Raw genomic sequence first — 21,279 nt, 5'->3', positions numbered from 1 at the left:
CAGAGAAGTACATTTCAGGGCCAAGTTCTCGCGGCTCGGCATGTGTAATGAAGAGGAACCTGCCGAGAGGGAGAAGTCTACCGTGGTGGCTTTAAATAATGGGGCATCTGCTGATATTCTGCGATCAAAGTGATTTGGTACAATATACGCAGAGGAAATGGGTGAATGAGGCTGTGCAAAGCAGCGGCACTACGTTAAGCATCAAACCGAGGAATCCGCAGATAAGGAGTTTAGGCTCGACCTTGGATTTCAGGGCTTGTTTGGGACAAAGCATCTTTATCCAGACGGCGTTTATGGTTCAGCTCCTTGGCTGCTCCCATTGCCCTAAAAAAAAAGAAGAAGAAGGAGGCATTGTGGGAGCAGATGCAACAGAAATGAGCCGAGTTTCCCCCCGCAAGCATCGAGTGACACACCGGAACAAGGCCCGAAGCATTACCTGCTTCAGGGCATTTCCTGTTTGCTGTAGCCATGACAACGGGATAATCTGCCTTGCGTCCAAAGCTAACAGCCAATCGGATGAGAGCGACGCCGACTGCAGTGGCTTGAAAACTGGAGCAGCAGCTGGTGAGCCGAGCGAGGAGCGATTCCTGAGTTTAAAGTTTAAAACTAAAAAGAAATCCAAGTGTTTTGAGGCGGAAAAGGCTTCAGTGGGCCGTGTGAGTCAGCGCCGAGGTCACCGGGGTCGACTCTGACACAAATCTACAGCGAGAAACAGTCATTTTCCATGAATAAACCAGACACACCTTCCATATAAAATTCCAGGGGATGAAAAATAAAACTGGCAGTAATTCCGCCACTACGAGCTCCCTCCCTCCCTCCCTCTCTCCCTCCCTCCCCCATCTCTCGCTCTCTCTTCTTTCCTACTCTGCATCCAAGCTAAGTATTAGCCCGGATCTTTCAGCACCACTCTGCCCGTGCGGGATGGGAGAGAGAGGCGACAGAACGAGGGCAGGACTGGTATGTGCGGGGCCGGATCGAGGCGACTCCAAAGCCAAGAGATGAAAATCAGACGCGGGGAGGGGAGGCAGACAGAGGAGGCGGAGAAGGAGCCTGAAAACTCCACCGCTGCCATGTCTGCACATGCGACCCGCAAAGGAATGAAAGCATCTCTGTGTCGAAAAGTAGATCCACTTCCTCCGGTTCACAAAACACCATCCAAGAGGCAATTAGAGATATTCATCAGAGAGCACACACACACTGTATCAGCCCCAGTTTGTGCCTCTCATTTATTACTATTACATGTGAGTCACACAGCCAAGCCTGCGATTTCCCTAAATATTAATGACAAACCCAGAAGGTTGTGTGTAAACACTTGACGCTGCTCTGAAGCTTTTTCCAAAATCCACAAACACTCTTTTCCTAATCCAGGTAGCCTGAATTATAAGCAACACATGAATATGACTCATTAAAACATTTCAAACATTTGTTTTACAGACTGAGCGAAGTCATCCGCTGCTTCTGGCCACCATTTTCTTTTGGATTAGGAGACCGACTCGAAATGGGAGCAGGTTTAAAAAAATCTTTCAGATTGTACGACAGACGGAGCATTTTCCCACCCAGATGGTTAAAAGAGTCTTTGAGGAACAGTGGTTGAGTATTAAATGGCCGAAAACATCGCTGCATACTCATTTTTAATTGGATGATGAGAGGTTCACACACACCTGAACCAATAAATACACAAATGTTGTCTCATGAAAAGAACTAATGTGTGCAAATGTGTGTTACATAACCAAAAATCAAAGAGCTCCATGTGCACGGTTACATTCAGGTACAGAAACAGAGGAGAGAAAAGGCTTTGTGTGTTATGTTACTGAGAGCGCAGACAATCTCCTCTCTGCCAAACGCTGCAACAGTGTTTTTGGTGTCTTCACAGCCCAGCAGCGAGAATGAAATGGACGCAATATACCTATCAGCAAACTACGAGAATGTTAAATTTGTATGTTTCACGTGCATCGTGTCAGCGCTTCCACAACAGGTGTCAAAACGATGTAGGTCAGATTACAGATGCTTGTATATGAGCTGAGTTTTTCTCAGCAGGTTTGTGGCAACAAAACTGGGCTTTTAAAGGTCCAGTGTGTAGAATTCAGACGGATCTATTGGCGGAAATAGATTATTATATTTATGTTGTTGTCAGTAGCCCAGAGTGGACAAACCAAACACTGGCTCTCAAGAGCGTCTTTCATGTTTTTCACGAGTTTAGTAGCCACCATAGGTTTTCTTACGAGGGTCAGGCGAGGGGTACTCAGCTGGTTGCAGTCCACAACCTCACCACATGATGGCACTAAACCACGCACACGGGCCCTTTAAGAACATGATCTTTTCCTGAACCTAACCAAGTCCCACGTGCCTAAACCTGACCAGAGCTTAACCACGGCGTTGTCACAGCATAAAACTGACAATTGAAACAATGACAACATTTATTTTAGCGATTGGATTTGCCACCAAAGTCCATGTGGTCTGGCCATTTGTATGCGGATGCAACTAGCGCTAGTATCACGTGTCACCTCACTAGTGCGGTAACCATTTTGGCTCATCTCAGTTGCTGAACAAAATTAAAACTGCCTCTTCAGGATGTGGTATTAAAGACCATACAAAGCCAAATAAATTCCACTTTCAGTTTCATTTTACGCTCCTCAATGCCACAGAAGCTACCTGCTGCACACAAATGGTTAAGGTCTTCTCTGCTGATTATGTCAGGGGTGAAAAACAACTAGATTAGCCCATTAATCAACAGAAAATTAATCAGCAAGTATTTTGCTAATCAATCTTAAATGTGAGGATTTGATGCTTTTCTTTGTCTTACGTGACAGTACATTTGTTATCTTCATGTTTAGGTTAGCAAGGCTTCCCTTTGGGCTTGACTATTTTCCGGCGGATGAAGTGAGAATATAATCAACAGATTAGGTGATAATGAAAGTAATTGTTGCAGCCCTAAAACACATTTTATGTGCTTCAGGGAAAACCAATGATTCATTAAAGCCTGATCCAGAATAGGAAACTTTCATTAATCTCTTTGAAAACATTTATATTAATTATTTAAATCTTTTGCACCTGAAAGGGAAGGGACATTTTATTTATGCGCCAGCCATGACATTACTGTGTTATACTGGGTTATACTGGAACTCTCCAACAGAGCATGGTGCAGTTTTGAGCGTTAACATCTAAATGGGTCAACCACCCGCTCTGTGAGCTGTAGCACCATTAGGACCCAGACAGTTCGTCTCTGAGTCCAGCATCAAATCCCATTAGACAACTAACTGTACATTATGAATGGGAGTAATATGCAACTGAAAAAACCCCACAGCCAGCGCTTTAGGTAAGATTACTGTGATTATAAAACACTGTTATAATCTGTTGGTAGGCAGGGAGGACGACATGTTAATTAGGTTACAAAGAGCTCAACTTAAATCCATAAAAATCTATAATCTCACTGTGGAAATGGTACAGAGGAGGTTTAGTCGGCCGTGTGAAAGCGGTGCTTATAGGCTGGAAATTGTATAAAATTCATCTTCAGTATTGTGGCTGTAAGTCTGCTGTATGTCTGTGTAAAACATGCCAGAGCTGCACCTCTATATGCAGCACAGGACAGGGTGCATATGTTGCATTGCGTCAGAGGCAAGTGCAGCATTTATTATACTCCAATAAATTATAATAGTAGTAGTGGTAAGAAATGATAGTAAACTTTGACAGTATTTTGTAAGGCTGCAACTAAATCATATTTCCTTTACAAACAGACAATACATTTTATTTTCTAAATCGATTTTCATTATATTATAGTGAAAAACGCCCATTACAATCTAAATATGACCTCAGATTGCTGAAGATAGTTTATTTCATATCATGTAAGATAAAGAAAAGTGGCAAATTTCCACATTTCAGAGGCTGGAACCAGCAACTGTTTGGCATTTTCGTCTGAAATAAATGAAAACTATTGCCTGATTATCAAAATAATGCTGCTAAATTCACTGTTGATCGACTGGTGGTTTAATCGCAAATCATTTTAGCTCTAATATTTAGCGAAAATAAACAGCTTTCCTATAAGCCCATTTGTTTCCGCCGTTGAGCAAGCACATTCCTAACCAGCCAAAAAACCGGAAGTGCTCCATTGTCCATTTATCCCCCCAAATAACGCCAAACACAAAGCCAGGGAACATTTAACTGGGTGACCTGCTATTTTGGAAACAAAGCCAAATGTGTACAGCTTCCAGGCTGTCTAATCAATCTAACTTTTGGCAGAGAAACAGTGAGAAAAAAAAAAAAGAAAACGTTGAACAAAACTCTGGTACGCTGAGGGAAACATTGATTGACCTTGATGAGGCCACACTGAATTTCAAACATGACTGCACAGAGTGACTGGGGTGTAAATGTGTGTGAGAGACGGGGGCGAAGGGGGTTCCTGTGCGGCTTTCCTTAAAAAGCCAGGTCAAGCATTCAGCAGACTGTAAAAGGAGCTGATCCTCTGATCCTCTATCAGACCTCAGGAGCTGTGACAGTACCTTGCATACTAATGGGACTGCTCTCCTTTTCTGTATACTGAAGGGAATATCTGTGCCAGCAGCTGGGTCAGGGTAGACTGCGGTCTGAAATTTGGCTGTTTTAATCCTATTTTTTATCACACAGAGAAACTGCCAACCACTTCTACGGAGAACATTAAGTTGTGAAAACATCTCAGCATCCATGCCACAATTTAAAATAAATCAAGAAACAAGTCGAGTGCAAAGCAGCTCAAAAGCTTCCCATAAAGGCTATAATGCAAAGCAAAGAGCAGAGAGGAAAAGAATTTGGACACTCCTGCACCATTGTATGGAAATTTAATGCATCTAAAAAAGCCTTTGCAAACAGGAAAAAGGAAAAGAATGACTAAAATTATGGAAACCCAACACACAAGCAGCAATTTTAGGAAATAAGAGCCGTTATGCAATATTCTTTGTTGACTAATTGCACCCAAATGCCTGTGTCTCTTTTTTTTCATATTAAGCATCAAACTGAAGCGCATGTGATGGTGTTCTTTGAAATCAGCAAGCAGCTGAGTCACCAAGTCCTCCATAACTCAACAGTTCTGTACATGAAACCAGAGCAGGAAAAACAGAACGAGAGAGAGAGAGAGAGAGGGAGAGGGGCTGAAACCTGAGAAAACCTTTAAAATGTGCAATGAGTTCAGCGACAGCACGCTTGCAGTGATTATACAAGGATGAATGCCTCGTCAAAAAAACAAAAAACATGTTGACTGAAAGTTTGCAGTATTCTTGAGCTCCTCTAAGCTTTCAGTTTCACAGTGGGGTTGAACTATATGCAAAAAAATCATTTTGCAGTTATTCTGAAATATTGCAATTTCAGTATGAGTCACAAAAGATATTACGATATAGCTAGCAAAAAGAGCAGTGCAGTTACTGAACTTGCATGTGATTCATGAGCAACACCAAATACACATCCAGTTCACTGCACCAGGCCAAGTTAGCTGTTTCCATGTTACTGGTCTTTATGTTAAGATAGCTAAGCTAACTGGGAGCTAACTGTAGATTCCTATTTGGCGTACAGACATTAGAGTGGTATCATGGCTGGCTTTTTTGACTGTTTACACAACCATACTGCCCATGTAGAACCACCAAACTCTGGATAAAATATTTTTACATACTGAGAAATATGTTTTGTTTTTTTTTCTTTCCTAGAGTAAGATGAGAAGATGTAGCACTCTCATGTCTGTATGCTATATATGAAGTTAGAGCTAGCAGCCAGTTAGCCTAGCTTAGCTTAAAGGCTAGACGCAGGTGGAAACAGCTAGCTTGACTCTCTCCAAGGGAACAAAATCCACCAACTGGCAACCCTTAAGTTAATTAACTACACTCTACATTTAGTTTGTTTAAACTGTAGGCCTACAAAATGTTTAAGAACAACACTTACTGGTTTTGTTGGGGTTATGAGACAGACTATTTCTCGGTCACTGCACCCAGCCAGGCTAGCTGTTTCCTGTCTTTAAGCTCAGCTCGTTAAGCTAACTGGCTGAGCGGTATCTTCACAGTTAGCATACAGACATTAAAGAGGTATAATGACAACAAGAATTCACTGAACTCTATAAATCATTTGCCATTGTGTGAAATGCACTTTTTAACTTTCTTGCCAAGAGTTAGATAGGAAGATCAACAGCACAGAAGCTACATCTAGCAGGTAGTTAGCTTAATTTAGCTAAAGGCTATGGCAGAAGCAGGTGGAAATGGCTGTTTTGGGCCAGTGTGTTGCCCCTGAAATAATTCATCACATAACCACATAATAGGAATATAACATGATTTTACACCTTGGTTTTTGTACATATTAAAGAAACAAGATAACGTATTAGCTACAGTTTAGCCACGTTAGCTATTCCTTGTAGCCTAGCTAACTAGGGTTAGCTAACTCACATTTTATGAGAGCAAATTTATCAAAATTATCATCTGAATCTCCGCAGGAAGGCAAAAATGTCAAACTATTCCTTTAATACATAGTTTAGTGGTTTCTCTGTGTGGATTTTAAGGCTCCATAAACAGTCAAAAGGCTGGTCTAGGTCCAGCAGAAGTGAATATATTGCAGCTGGAATATAAAAATTAGATTTTCCTTTGGATCAGCAAAAGCAGATCTGGCTTTCACTGTACACCCCAAATTCCTCTCCTGCTGCTGTGTGTACCCACAGGCTGCCAGCAGATTAACACAGCGAAACTGAAACTTTTCCTGACAGATCCAAAGCACACTTGCAGACTTGTGGGGCACTCACAGCCCTTACATGAAACACCATTATGTGGCTGTGTGCGCCCTGAATCAAAGAGGGCTAGGGAGGGGAGGGGAGGGGAGGGGAGGAAAGAAGGGGGGGGGGGGGGGGGGGGGTTAAGGGAGAATGAATTAAAAGCATGCGTAAAGAGGCTTGAGGATGGTCCGCACTCTCGGCCGGGTTTCACCGTGCATCCCCCGTATTACTCCTCAAGTGTCTGTTTCCCACACGAGTCAAGGTTAACAAGCCGCGCTGGTGTCTGCGTCGGCTGGAAAACGGGGAGGGGTGGGAGGTGGAGGTGGAGGGGTGAGGTGCTGCAACTATACAGTGTGCTGTGTGATGATGCAGACAGCTACTGTAGCCTACAGTCCCCTTAAATATTCCCAACCACATCCCACTCCCTGTTCAGGATTCTCTAATACATTGTGCACCATGCGACTGTACGCCTCGGAATAAGCCTGAATACACCATGAGGTGGAAATTAATCCTGCAAGCATTTTTTTTTTCAGACGCACAATAAATTAGAGCTAGACGAGGAAAAAACTCCGGTGCGCACTAATCCGGCTGGCAACGCGCCTTCAGGATAAAGAAAATACAGAAAGACTAGTTTCAAATGGTGGATGCGGATACTGAGCAGCGCAGACTCAGCGAGGCAAAGTGATGTGGAATAAAACAAATGTGCTAATGTAACACAAGGTAGCATGAGCATCCATACCTTTCTCTCCATCACTATGCGCTTTTTAGGCTACTCAACAACAGCAACTGTAGGATGTGTCTCTGTGGAGATGTCCGGTCCGGCGCGGCGCGGAGATTCCCTGCACTCCTCAACTTCCTCACGGCTTTTCAGACAGCAGCGTCTCCCTATCACTTCCCCATTACTGGACAGCTAGGCGACTTATTAGCACTGGCCTGTGAGACGCCGAGCCGGGGATGGAGCCAGAGCCAGGATTGGTGAAGTCTTGTTCGGAAGGGAGCAGGAGCGCAGGCGCGGTCTCTGCTGGAGAGTCGATATAATGAAAAATTACCAGTGGCAGGGAGTGTCATCAAATTATCCTCATAAGCGGTTATTTTTTTCTTGGTGGAGGGGAGATATGTTGCACTGTCCGATGGAGGATTGAATAAAATCAGCGTGGACTTATGATTGCAGGTTGTTCCGTTTAGCAGTGGTTGTGAGTGTGTGTGCAGTGCAGGAACAAAGACTGACTTAGTGCTGGACGTTAGGCCTCAGTGGTGCACTGAATAAAACCTGTTCACTACAGCAACAGACCAGCAGCACCATCAGCTCCCTCACCAGAAGACCTGGAGCACTTTCTGATCAAATCTTTCATAAAAGCTTTGTAAATTTAAAACCCCTCTTAATCCAAAGCCTTTATCCACTGATGCGTCATACATTAGTTATAAAACAGGAATAAAGGCAACTTTTGGCTGTTACTTACCTTCTTGAAAAGGGCTGCAGAGGATCTACACCAAAATTAAGCTTTTTCTTTTTAAACTTTGTTGTTTCAGTGAGGGTAAGGCTCTAATTTGCAGGAAAGTCCTGCAGCTCCACTGGAGCAGCTGGGGTTGGGGGTCTTGCTCAAGGGCACCTGAGAGGTGATAATCATCTTTTTTTAATCTATATTGTTCTGTAAGTGAAAGTTTATTGAGTGCTGCCAAAAAGTTGCTTCTAATTCTCTGATTATTACCAAATTTAAAGGATGAGCAACCTGGCAACCCAAATTTCTAGTTCTATTAATGGTTTATACCTGATCTATTAAGCATCATTGAATGATCCCTTGGGTATCAACAGTCAAATTGTAAATCCTTTACAAAAGATAACTTTTCAAAAGACTGCTGTAGAATAAATATTAGAAGGCACTCTTTGAAAAAAAAAAAAAAAAAATCCTTTCACAATATTAAAAATTATTTTTTTAAACCACAATGAGAAACGCTGTATGAGTTTAGGAAATTTGAACTCCACTCACTTACAGGTGAACTTCATACAGTTCATGTGCAGAATTTCCTTGAATGATGCACAAAAACTGCACACAGACACACAAAAGAAGCCTTCATATTAAGTCTCTTGAAATCAGCAACACACACACACACACACACACACACACACACACACACACACACACACACACACACACACACACACACACACACACACACACACACACACACACACACACACACACACACACCATGAAAAAGGCAGAAACGGAAATGTGTGTGTTGTGGATTGTTGCCAATGTTTAATAAAGGGATAATGTGAGGAGTGCTTATCACGTATATGAATACAAATGGCACATCTGGAAGTGTCAAGTCAGTGCAGGCCAGTGTGAGACTGAAACGCTTCATCTGCTACAGAACAGGTTCACGACCGTCGAGCTGACCGACATCCTCCCTGTTCAAGAGTCCACGAACCCCCGTCAGGTGCAGAAGTTCTGAAGCTGACCTCAAAACTCCTTCAGGTTTTTACCAAAGAAGAGCTCTCAGAAAGTACAGCGCAACATCTGGGTCATAGCCGCGCTGCAGACAAAGCTTTCTTTGCGCAGTGCAGCCCACTCCTACCCACCCACAAACCCAATCAGCAGAGGTTTACTACTGAACCCTTGGCTCAACACCAGCGGAAAGAACAAAAGATATCCCATGGCTGAAAATGTTTCTGGCACGCTGTTTGTGAATCTTAAACCGGAGAGCTGGATCTGAGAGAAGCATCTACCGTTGAGATGGGCGAGCTGTTCTCAGGAAGAATTCATTAAGTTGAATTCAATGAGGGACTGGTTGCGCACAAGGGAGGCAAAGAAAACAATCAGGAGCTTTTCAATATGATCCACATTCAGAATCTGCGCGAGGCTCAATCGACTTTAATGTCCAAATTCACGGGGAACACTTCACTGGGCGCTCACTGGATTCCTCCTCCTGGATGTACCGAGCGAGGGTAATCCCAGGAGGCCATCACATGCCAGAGACATTTGATTATGAAGCCAGAGGAATTCTTATTGATCTTTGATGAACGCAAATGAAAAAGGTTATTCAGGTTTTACGGCAGATGTAGACCAGTGTGGATCCTGAGGGTTCCTCTTTTTTTTTTTTGGCCTTATTTTAATCCTGGACATCAAAGTAGTCTATCACAGGCTCCTCTTTGACCATCTTCGACCAGCTGCTTCCGCTGGCGGCCCTGAGGAGGAGAATCGAGCAGAAAATTAGTCACAAGCAGGCAGTAAAATCTGAAGAGGACAAGCAGCCGCACGGCACAGAAAGCTGACAGTTTAATCTTTGAGGCCACTTCTGTGACATTTGGCGATGGTGGGGACCCTCCAGTCAGAGAGCAGGCTCTTTCATCGCAGCGGAGGACTTACTTGCTGCTGTGCTGTTTGATATGAGCGATGGGAGGCGGGGCCCTCGCAGCCGTCTCCCGCTCTATCAGCGATGTCAGGGTCGAGTTCGGACAGACCGACTTCCCCCTGCGAATGAGAACAGATCCTCAAATCCACAGCCAACACTTGTCCTGAGGATATCCAGGCCGCTCATATTTGCAAACAGTCACGTGTGTTACCGTCTGACTGAGCCCTTACTTTTGGGCTGTGATGACCACGTTGCGTTTGGGCTCGCTGTCGTAGCTCACGCTCTCCACGCCGTAGACCTCGGCCAGCTCGTGGATGATCTTCCGGTGTTCTCGGTTCATGGGCGGGAAACAGTGGCTCCTCTTTGGCTGCTTTCCCTGCAGACACGAGCAACGCAAAGCCCATTAGGGATTCACAGTGACGAGCGAAAATCAGCTAACGAGCCATAAGTTAACGCAGCACGGCGACAGATGTTATGTTAGAAATGTGACTCTGGTATACGCTGCTGCCTTTGTGCTCGAACAGCTTTTTAAAAGTAAAATTCAAGCACTGCCAAGGTACCTGAACCAGTTCCTTTATACCCACAGCAATCAAAGCATATCGTCACTTTGTTTATTTCACCAGCTGTTCATTTTAACTTTGCATGTTTTGATGTAACAATTATTATTTAATGCTTGCTAACTTCACCAGGAGGCAACGACAGGCTTAGTTCAATTCAGATATGAAACATTATTGCTTTAGAGGAGTGATTGTGTGAAGAAACACCACATTGTGTTGAAAGCCAAGAAGCGTATTCACCTCAAGCTTATTCCTGACCTTGAAAAGTGAAAACACTTTTCAAACTTTGTACAAACCCTGGCTTTCTGAAAATTGTTTCTCTCTCCTTGAATACAGCTTTATTTCACACTTTCTAAATGTAAAAACTATAATGAATCGACACGCTTTGATTGAACTGCAAACAACAGGTGGCAAACAGCTTTGTTTTAAGGTGGGAAGCGCTGCTCTGATGTACGCTGTGCATTTCACTCTTCTGTCTCCTTCCTCCAGCCTGTAAACGCAGGTGCAAATGCAGAACATGAGCATTTTCAATTATATTCTACACAGTGCAATTCCAACTGTGAGGCTGCAGTTTGGGAGAGACCCTTTCCAGTTTCAACATGAAAATGTCCCCCATGCGCAAAGCCAGGCCCATAAAGAAATGGTTTCCCCGGTCTGAATGCGTTTGACCAGGCTTTTTATAGTCATGTACTACATTTGGGGAGGTTGAGAAAACGACAACTGGCGTAAAACTGCTCCACTTTCCCTGCCAGAAGCAAGTTACCAAGCGTTACAGCATAAAATCCGACATAGAATAAGATTTAATAACCTCTGTTTTGGCAAAGTAGAAGCCCACACATGAAGGCCAACTGAAAATGAACTTTGTAAAGGCAGCACATTTAAGATGCTGCCGTGATTCCAAAAAGAGATTCAGCCGGAGATAAACGACCTTTTACGTGTGGCGAAGAAACCGAGGCAACAGTGACCCTGACAGCCTCACTCCTGATTGCCTCAATGCATCGAACAAAGCTGAAAAAAGAACTTGGAGGCTATTTTTCCAACTGCCCCATGAGGCACCTACTAATTTAGCCTGGCTTAGAAACAGTGACTAAAGAGGCTTCGCCGTCCTGTCAGAAATCTACAAGCAACCACAGCCGCTTCCGTCTCGCAGGTCCACTGGAGAGTTGACCGAGCTCAAAAATATACAACAACTAGGTCAGAAAATAGAAAAACGCTCTAAGTTTGGGGTTCAGATTCATGCATTCACAGCAGTCTGATGAGGTGGGCCACGCTTTGTTATCCAGATTGACACTAGTTCCAGTGTTTATAACAGAGGTGTGATGGCGTTAACACTGAGGAACAGTTATAGATCATAAATCAACTCTGATATAAGGTTTAAGGAAAATCCTGCTTAGTATAGCTTGACCTTGAGCGGATTACAGATCAATTAGCACGACTGACAGCTGATGAAAACGATGCTTTTATGTAAGTGCAAAAATCAGTAAGATGCTTCAGTATTAAAATGTAAAGTTTATCTGTCTTCCTCAGTCTTTGCTGAGAGCGGTGGGCTCCCAGCACAGCCACCAGAGGGAGCAGCACCCCACAAGAGATCACCCAAAATGTGAGGACCACACGGGCACAGTCAGCTCAGTGTCACGTCTTACCTTATTAGCAAGCTCAACAAGACTCTTGATCTCTTCCTCTACCTCTGTGACAAACTTGAGGTCCTTCCTGAAAGAGAGACGGAACAGAGGGACGTATGTATCGACGGGCTTGTGCGATTAATGACTGGCCAGTGATAAATGAGACAAACAGCTGCAGACCTGGCATCTTCTTTGAGGCTGTCGCTGTACACGGAGGTGGAGCGGACGCTGAAGGGGTCGGCGGATGTGTCGATCTGCAACGCCTCCGCCAGACGCCGGTTTCTCTCCAAAGTGGCACACTCTTGGTCACATTCAAGCCTGAGGAAAAAAAAAAACATGCAGGCAGATTTTAGGGCTGGGCATTACAGCAGAAATAGTACTTGATGTTCACTGGGAACTGTTGGACCATTCTTCAAGGACACGCTGACTTAAAGGTGGTGATAGTGGCCTGGACCGGTCTGCTGATAGAGGATGGTCCAACATTTGAACATCATGACCCATCCTGAGCAGATTTTACATCGTCTTTACACACGATGCCGATTTAGACCTCATTTGTATCATCTTACTGCCCTGAAATGATTCTTGTGGAGAGCTCTGGTCCTCACTTCAAAGCGGCTGCTTCAGCTGCTTTAGTCCATTAAACGCATCGCTCCGATTGATTGATTTAAATATTCATGCACAAACAAAAAGCCATCATTCACGGTTAACGGGAAATCCATTTCTATGCGGAAGAACATTTAAATAATGTTTATTGATTAAAAGGGCCTGCATCCTGCCAGGCCTCACAACACCTCTCAGCTGCACTAAAACCACTGCGAGGAACGGCCCCTCACATCATTTTGTGTGTGTTCGCTAACCGTCTTGGAAATTTCCTCCGCCACTCTACCTGGTCTGTTTCACCTCCTTCTTAGTGAGGAGCGGGCCGATGTCCATCGACTCGCCGAGCTGCATGTCAGACAGTTTACTGGCCATGGCGATGGCTGCATACCTGCAGGACAGACATTGAAGGACGTCTCAAGAGCTTCATATTCAAAGCGTCACACAGCTGAGGGCAGAAAGGGCTTCACTGACCTCTGATATGAACTGGTCGCCTCTGTGCAGATCACCGTTTCCTTTCTGCGGCCACAGTCACACTGTACAGCCACCTGTGGAAAGCACCGAGCTTTAGACTCCACTACTGCTGTAAAACACATGAGCGACTACACTCTGGTGCTTTTGCAAGCCGACATTGTTGCTTTATTGATGTTTGATGCTGCTCGTATGGGAAATTCCTGCAGCCATGAAAGGTCTCATTGTTTGTTGAGCTCTCGAGTTTGGAGGACTGCCACTGAAATGTTATTATTTCATCCAGGTTAACTATTTATGATAGCTGCACATTATTACGGCAGAATTTCTCAACTGCTGGGAGCCAAAAGGAACAACACAGCTGGACTGTTGAACATAACCTTAAATAATTTGGAAATGTGGCACATTTATTGACTAAAAAACATTTTTCGGCAGGGTAATAAGTTACTGAACCGAGGAGAAACTTTTGATGGTGGGAAAATATGCGTCAGCTCCCCATGAATCCAAGCCTGGATGTAACAAAGACCATCTGCACAAACTTTGTAACCCATGTTTCAGCTACTGGAAGTCCAGCTGCTCGCTGTGCTGTACCTTGGCAGTGCAGGTGGTGCGTGGGCAGCTGCTGCCTTTGTGGCAGGGAGCGGAGCACGGGTGGCCACAGTCTGGACGGGGCAGCACGCAGGGCTGCTGGCAGCTGCCGTCTGCCAAACACTCGCCCCGGTGGCAGATCCGTCTGCAGCGGTGATTTTCGCACGGCAGCGTTTTATTACATGTCAGGCCACAGGAAATGTCTTGCAGATGACATGGGATGTTGCTGCGTTGCTGTGGGCCAGAGGAAGAGTGTCACTTTAATCACAGGGATTTTTAAAAAACACAACAGATGTTATGCAAATCGTCCGTTACCTCATGCTTTCCCATGCACCATTTCTGAGTGAGGTAGGTGCAAGGCGGACACTTCTCTTCACTGTGGCAGTTGTGAAACACTGAATGAGAGATAAATGTGAGGAGGACATTCCCGGTGACTGTATTTACCTGAAATGTGAACATTCCTGGTTTTGTCTCACCTGGGTGCTCGCACTCGTGTCTTCTTGTACACAGGTTTTTGCACTCCGGCGGCTTTGTGCCACAGGCGATGGGCGGGTACAAGACCGTCAGCCCACAGTGACAGGTCAGTTCATCAAAACCTGCAAACAGAGCCAATCAGGAAGCCATGTAGGATAGAAGCCATGTGGAAACATCATGGCAGCGCAGTGCCAAAAATAATACCACAAAGGGGAAAAAAATGACACGGAGACGATGTGAAAACCTCTAATTAGTTGTTTTTGAATGGCAGAATAACTACATGGTACTTGTGAGCCTTGGCTCATGAACACAGCACTGCTGGACTGGAGAAAACGATGCAGGACTCACTGGACTGCCAGCAGGGCTCACACTTTCCACGGTGACAAGGCTCCTGGCAGCGGTGGAGGCCGCAGTTGAGCTTGTAGCCGCAGATCAGGAGGCACTTGTGCTCCACATTCTGCACAGACAGAAACCAGTGACAGCAGCTCCTTTAGCTCCCACATTTTTACAACTATTTGATTGATCGTAAGACCTCGAATTCAACATATAAGAGCTTTCAACACGTTTACTGGACGTGAGCTGCAAGCTGAAGTTTGATTTTAGCGCTCCAGGTGCGTACAGTGGAATAACTAGAAAAGAAGAACGCGGTTCAGAACAGGCAGCGCTACAGTCTGGATCTTATCAGTCAACCATAGGAGTCAGTGCCGAATGAGACAAAGCTGCAGTCTAATTACACTGATCGACATAACAGGAAGCTACAGATTACAGAGCAGGTTTCTGGTTGAGGTGATTTGTAAGAAACCAGGTTACTGGAGAAAGCTGAGAAAAGACAGCTTGCAGTGAGTACACATACATAAACACTACGCAGCCACCAGACTGCTTTACCTGTGCAGCCTTCCTGCATTTGGTACTTTTTTCATTGCATGATGTCGTATTTGTGGCCGTTGAAACTCTCATTATCTGGCCTCTTTGAGTCCAAGCTGCTTGAAAAATTGGTCAATGACATTCAACTTGCCTACAGTGCTTATAGTGGACATAAAGCAGCAAAATTGACTTTTGGTTTGCCACATACTCATAAATTCAGCAGTTTCACTCCTGTGAAGAGCCCTGTGTCAGTACGTTTTGCAGCAGCTTCTGTCGAATGAAGAATGTCACTGACATTTCATTGAGAAATGTGGTGATGTACATTACAAATTTAGAATCATAAGCGTGAGAACATTTCCTTGTGAAACCAAGAAATGATAATCAACGTAACGCTAATTTAATGACTATCGCTCTCCAGTCGCAACACATGAGCACAGGAACACTTCTTAATACCGCTGTCTGTAAACACTTTGTTTGCAAACTCTGTTTTCTCCAGCATCCTAACAGAATCCGGCCTACCTGACGTGTGCACGGTATAAACTACACAAAGAGTCACTGAACACTCACCACACAGCACAGCTCGCCGCACTTGTGTCGGCCGCAGGAGCGTTTCTTGCTGCAGCGCTTCTCACAAGTGAAGACGAGCTCCTCTGGAACACAGAGAGCCAGAAGTGAACAAACCAGACAAAGAAGGCAACTGATGATCTCACGCTTGTTTAATTTCATGTGAATCTGCTGAAATCTCACCCTCTTTTTGGATCGTCTCACAAGGGACCTCCTGAAAAACATAAGGTCTGTTTTAAGTCTTCCGCATCATGAACGAATCTGAACAAACGACAGCAGCTCCAGCGCAGCAGACGGACATGCTGCTGGTGTTTCTGCCTACCGTGGTCTTGGAGCCACATCGGCATCTGATAGTAGAGGTCAGGGAGCAGGGGCCACAGCTGCCCTCGTGGCACAACTTCTCACACAGATGGATGGTGTCTGGAATAACAAGTTCATCCATTCAGCCCTCAAACTCAACATAATGTAAATCTTGTCTGAACAGAGGAGGATTGATGGAAATGGTGGAGGAAAAACACATTTCTTTAGGAGCAAATAACAGGAATCAAGACAACCAGGAGGCACAGCATCACACGTCTGCTACACTACGTTATGAGAAATGATCTGAGCTTCAGTGGGTCGTCAGAGCCTGGTCGACAAGGTGGAGGCCATCCTCTGAAAACCACAAACGTGTACTTTTTCTATTTACGAGACACTCTGGCCCTCTGCCTTACCGCTGGAGCCACAGGCCAGAGGTTTGTTGCACGTCTTTCCACAGGAGGGGATGGGATCAGAGCAGTTCTGTCGTTCGGCGTAGCCCAGTTCCAGGAGTTTGGTCAGCGGCGTCTGACCGCAGGGACACGACTTCACCAGGCTCGGGGAGCGAGGGCACGGCTGGCACTGACCGCGGTGGCACACCTGCTGGCACCGGTGAGCTCCGCAGTTCAACATCCTGAATGGAGGAAGGTGAGAGTGAGGCAGCGGCGGGAACTGTGGCACTGAAATCAGAGCTTCATGATTAATGGCGGTGGACAGACTTACACCCCACATGTTCTTTGACAGGAGAAATGCCCCGAACCATCAAAGCCTTCTTTATCGGTGCCACACAGGACCGTACGAGTGTCAGCGCCACAGTAGCACACTGAGGAAAATAAAAACACTATCATCAGCTGACTTGGAGAGCGAGTTTCCAAGATCAAAAGACACAAACATCTGTCAGAACACCGAGCTGCCGAAGTGAGACTCACCCTGCTGAACTTGCCGCTGGCAGGGTTGACAGGCTCCGTTGTGGCACACCTGGGTGCAGGTGTGTTCAGCACAGTTAAGTAAGGCCCCGCACACCTTGTCACACTGCAGCACTGTACCCTGACCACAGCGCACTGGTTGACTGCAAAGACATGGTTCCATCAGTGTTCAAATGCCAGATAATGAATCAGGTAGTGTTGCTTTTGTCAGCGAAAATTATGACTAAATATCGTTGTCAACGAACCTTTTTTACGTGACGAAAACAAAACGAGACACAACGTCATGTGACGATAACTATAATTAAATATATAATGCAATATTGTTGACAAATAAAAACGAGACTAAATGTGGTTTACAAAATAAAAACTCTGCTAAAATGTCTCTTCATTTTCATTGACTAAAACGACACAAGACAAAATGTTCTAACATTATTTCGTCTTGTTTAGTCGCGTTGTTATTATTTTGCAGTATTTCTAAAAAGAGTATGAACGTGACTAAAACTAATAAAAACTAAAATGGCAGCTTGGCACAAAGACTGGACTAAGACTAAAATTCAAACAGGCCGGCAAAAGAACGTCCAAAGATGCAGACAAAGGATACGCAGACAGAAAGATGCAAACAAACGTAGAGTACCTGGTCTTCCCACAGATACAGGATTTTGTTACAAAGGCAGGACATTGTGGACAAGGTCCAGGGTGACATAAGCTGAAGGGAGACACAGAAAAACACAAATTTTGAATTGATGCAATTTAAACACAATAATATTAAAATCATGTGCACCCATCCAAACACCCCTCGCTGTGTTTCAGCGCTCACATGTTACAGGGGTGGTTGCAGTCCACGCCGCTCCTCTTCTTCCCACACATGTCACCACAGCTGTGGGGAATCTCGCTGCGCTGCCACTCTGGGTTTGTCACTTTCCCTGCAAATCAAATATGGACCAAAGAAAGAGTCGTGACCTTGTTTCGCCCTCTTCTGGTGACAGATTAGATAAATTTGTGGAAACCTTACCCAGACCGACTTAGACCGACACATTAAATTATCTATCCTGATGATGAACAGATGACTATTTCTATGTATTTGAGTGTATGAGTGAAACAGGCACGCACCACAGAAGCAGGTGTAGGAGGTCGGCTGTTTCAGTGCAACGTTCTGGCAGGCTGGACAACGCCAGCCATCAGCTGAATCTGAAAAACAGCTCTGTTTTAGTATAAACACATTTTTTCAGATATAAAGAGAGCAGCAGATATTTCCGCTGGCCTCAAACTGCAATCCAACACAACACAATGTTGATGCAGCAGGAACCCCAAAGCCCGAAAGCTGTGTTTTGTTTTCTTTGCCACGGTGACGAGGTATTGTCCATCTGCACATCTGCTCGTTTTGTAACCACAGTGATAACAGCGCTGTGGGGATTGAGGACCAGTGCTGCTGACGGTAAACATCCAGATGTTGTTTTAGGGCCGTACCGTCCGCCTGAGAGGCCGGGGATCGAGCCCACTTCTTGATGCAGTTCAGGTGGAAGACGTGGAAGCAGCTCTGGCAGCTCCACACCGGGGCCATGAGCCGGATGACATCACAGCAAACCATGCACTCGTACTTCTCCTCGGACAGCTGTTCAATCAGACACCCTGTGGAGGGACGAGATCAGAGGTTCAGGTTCAAACACAGAGAATATTATCAAAATGCTTCTCAAGATATCAAACGTATTACATCAAATAGCAAGGTAATGAAGACAGAACGAAGCATAAAGAGAGACGTGATATGTGACACTGTCAAAGTGTCAAAAATATCAACTTTGGAGATACTTGATGGGAAAATTAAGGGCAATATCAGGAAGTGCTTCAGTGGTTAATATACAAGGTATCATGTAAGTGAACCTCCAAGGGACAAATTTTGGATCATGAACCACTTGGTTATATATAAACAGCTGCTACATGATGGGGAATGTTTGTCGTGGCTGGTCGGTTCATCTTGACATCAAATAATTTTTCTATGACTGACCCTTTGGTCCTGATGAAAGGGTTTACAGGGAGTCACAGTCTAACCTGTCTGCGTCTCCTTGCTCTCTGGCATCTTGTCCCAGTTCCTCTGGCCTGGCCTGTGGTTCTGATGATGTGTTCTTCTCCCTCCTCTGGCCTGAACGGGCGTGTGTCGCCCTGAGCCTCGTCCAGGTTTACGGCCAGAGTCATCTTGGAGCCCGGCCCCCCTCTCTGAGCCTATTTCGTCTTGAGGTGGTGGTTTGGTCGCTTTGATCGGTCCTTGCCGTTGCTTTGCCTCAGTGTGTTTCCTCTGATGATCACCAAGGTCAAAGTCTGGACCTGTCCTGCTCCTCTGAGTTCTTTCCCTGACATCTGAAGGGGGGGTTTCTCTTTTCGTGTCACTTGACCTCTGACCCACTACTGTTGTGGTGTCCTCCGTTAAGTGAGAACCCTTTCCATTTTGTTGTCCTCTCCTCGGCTCCTGGCTAAACTTCCTGGGTTTTTTAGCCCGGGCGTCCTGGTCTTCAGTGGTTTGTTCAAAATTCTTGCCCCGATCTTCTCTTCGCCAGTTGGGTCCATCAGGTCCCTCCATGGGATGTGCCCCTGAGTGAAAGCCCCCCGCACCTCTGTTGTTACCATTGTATGGGCCAAAGTCACCTCCAGGTCTTTGCCACCAGGAACTGGAGCCACCAAAATTTGCACCTCTATTGCCTTCTCTCCTCCCTCTTCCTCTGCCTCGCCTCCTGGCTCCATCCTCTTCTTGGTAAGGAGGTTGCTGATGCACTGCATAATATTGATTATTATGGCTAGATGCAGGTTTAAAGCCCTGATGAAAGTGTCCATATTGTTGAGAGGGATCATAACTATTACTGCTCAGGTTTCTGTCATTGTTGTGTCTGGGCCGGCCTCTTCGGAACTTGTGCTGATGTTGTTTTTGATGTGACGCCTCATCTGGATTGAGGTCAGGTGGGTCTGCAAGCGGAAAAGTGACTGTGTTAAAAGCCTGAAGTTGTGTGTGTGGTATAATTTTGATGAGAGGCAAGAATGACAACAATGACTCAGAAATTTTAATCGCTTATTCAGCTGTGAAATATTGTCTATGACATGTCGAATATAAAAACCAATCAAAAGCTCTCACAGCCCAACATGAGGACTTGAACATACATGATCTAGTATGGCCGACAGCTAAAAAAAAGTTGCATGCCCCCAAAACAGAAAAACAAACAAACAAACAAAACTATCAGCTATCAAAATTTCGATCTGCAAATCAATCAACTCATTCGGTATTTTTCGATCACTGTACTACTCATTTGAAAATAATTCATATTAAGATTATGTTGACAGCAGTTACATTATAGCTACTTATATAGCTAGTTAGCTCGGTGGATTCCACACAATTTAGATGAACAATCATCAACACACAAATTCCGTATTTAAATACTGGACGCACTAATTCTGGTTCTGCTATGAGCTAACAGGCTAGTACATGTTTATTAGACCGTTGTACTGTATGTCATGTCAGGTGGTATGAGGTCTTTCAAAGTTCACTGTCATATAAGGATACCCGGATGATACTGACATGCTAACGTTAGCGTATGTTAGCAGGCTAAACGTGTATCATAGATGAAAAGTCAGATGCTAAATCAGCTCGCTAATGTTAGCTGAAAGTTCGGCTAAGCTAACGTGAGCTACAACACACGCTAACTTAACAAATAAACAGAATGTGTGAGACGTTAGCAAGCAACATTAAGTGGGCAGTCTAGCGTTACAGACCAATTCAGTTACATTTTGATAATAAGATCTTGTTTATATAGAGGCATAATCTCACTGTATAGACAAAATATTCAGACAGCGCGTTAGTTACCTGAGTTACCTTCAGCCATTCAATTTGAACTGTAGATGTTGCTTCTCCCACGCCAAAAGTTTGAGGACAACAGGCTGTTTTGTGAGAAGTGACAAGCGTATCCAAGTGCTCGGCGACAATACCCACTTTTTCACCCTTGTTCTGGTTGTTTAAACTGAGACGAACTCCCTTTAAAGCGGCAACTATCTCCTAATTCAACTCAACGTTTCAACACTAGCTTAACACTAGCACAGGCTATGAAGCTAGCGAGACTCAAAAGCGGAACTTCCGGTAAGCGTTCACAAAATAAAAGGCAGAATCATTCAGAATTCGAATTATTTAACCTACCAGAAAATACTTTTACCCTACAAAATCGCCATCTAATGAGATTATGGGTTTAAAAAATATAGTTTGGACCATGAATGAA

The 21,279-nt window shown here is 44.7% G+C and overlaps 2 protein-coding genes across 5 annotated transcripts in view; both read right to left on the bottom strand.

Moving 5' to 3' along the window:
• smarcd3b (SWI/SNF related BAF chromatin remodeling complex subunit D3b) overlaps nucleotides 1-7,728 on the bottom strand; it is a 40,441-nt gene extending 32,713 nt beyond the window's left edge. Inside the window, exon 1 of one of the 4 annotated variants that reach the window (XM_070985840.1) lies at nucleotides 7,455-7,728. In XM_070985840.1, coding sequence (XP_070841941.1) covers nucleotides 7,455-7,466 — 12 coding nt within the window. In that variant the 5' untranslated portion in view covers nucleotides 7,467-7,728. The remainder of the gene's footprint in view (nucleotides 1-7,454) is intronic. The other 3 variants (XM_070985841.1, XM_070985844.1, XM_070985845.1) reach the window with 3 other exon arrangements.
• A 2,080-nt stretch (nucleotides 7,729-9,808) lies between these two features.
• Nucleotides 9,809-21,133, bottom strand: nfx1 (nuclear transcription factor, X-box binding 1). The gene is made up of 23 exons (XM_070986454.1): nucleotides 20,874-21,133; nucleotides 19,076-19,981; nucleotides 18,497-18,658; nucleotides 18,140-18,217; nucleotides 17,847-17,952; nucleotides 17,664-17,735; nucleotides 17,033-17,172; nucleotides 16,827-16,926; nucleotides 16,520-16,737; nucleotides 16,129-16,226; nucleotides 15,990-16,020; nucleotides 15,810-15,892; nucleotides 14,727-14,835; nucleotides 14,381-14,500; nucleotides 14,220-14,299; nucleotides 13,908-14,138; nucleotides 13,323-13,396; nucleotides 13,138-13,239; nucleotides 12,432-12,569; nucleotides 12,273-12,339; nucleotides 10,303-10,448; nucleotides 10,087-10,191; nucleotides 9,809-9,905 (listed from the first exon to the last, which is right to left on the bottom strand). Exons 1-23 carry the CDS (start codon nucleotides 20,890-20,892, stop codon nucleotides 9,830-9,832), a joined length of 3,261 nt encoding a protein of 1,086 aa, XP_070842555.1. The 5' UTR covers nucleotides 20,893-21,133; the 3' UTR covers nucleotides 9,809-9,829.
• Between the last annotated feature and the right edge of the window lie 146 nt (nucleotides 21,134-21,279).

This window comes from Chaetodon trifascialis, chromosome 18, assembly GCF_039877785.1.
Source record: "Chaetodon trifascialis isolate fChaTrf1 chromosome 18, fChaTrf1.hap1, whole genome shotgun sequence".
Taxonomy (NCBI): domain Eukaryota; kingdom Metazoa; phylum Chordata; class Actinopteri; order Chaetodontiformes; family Chaetodontidae; genus Chaetodon; species Chaetodon trifascialis.
This window is presented reverse-complemented; position numbering and strand designations above follow the sequence as displayed.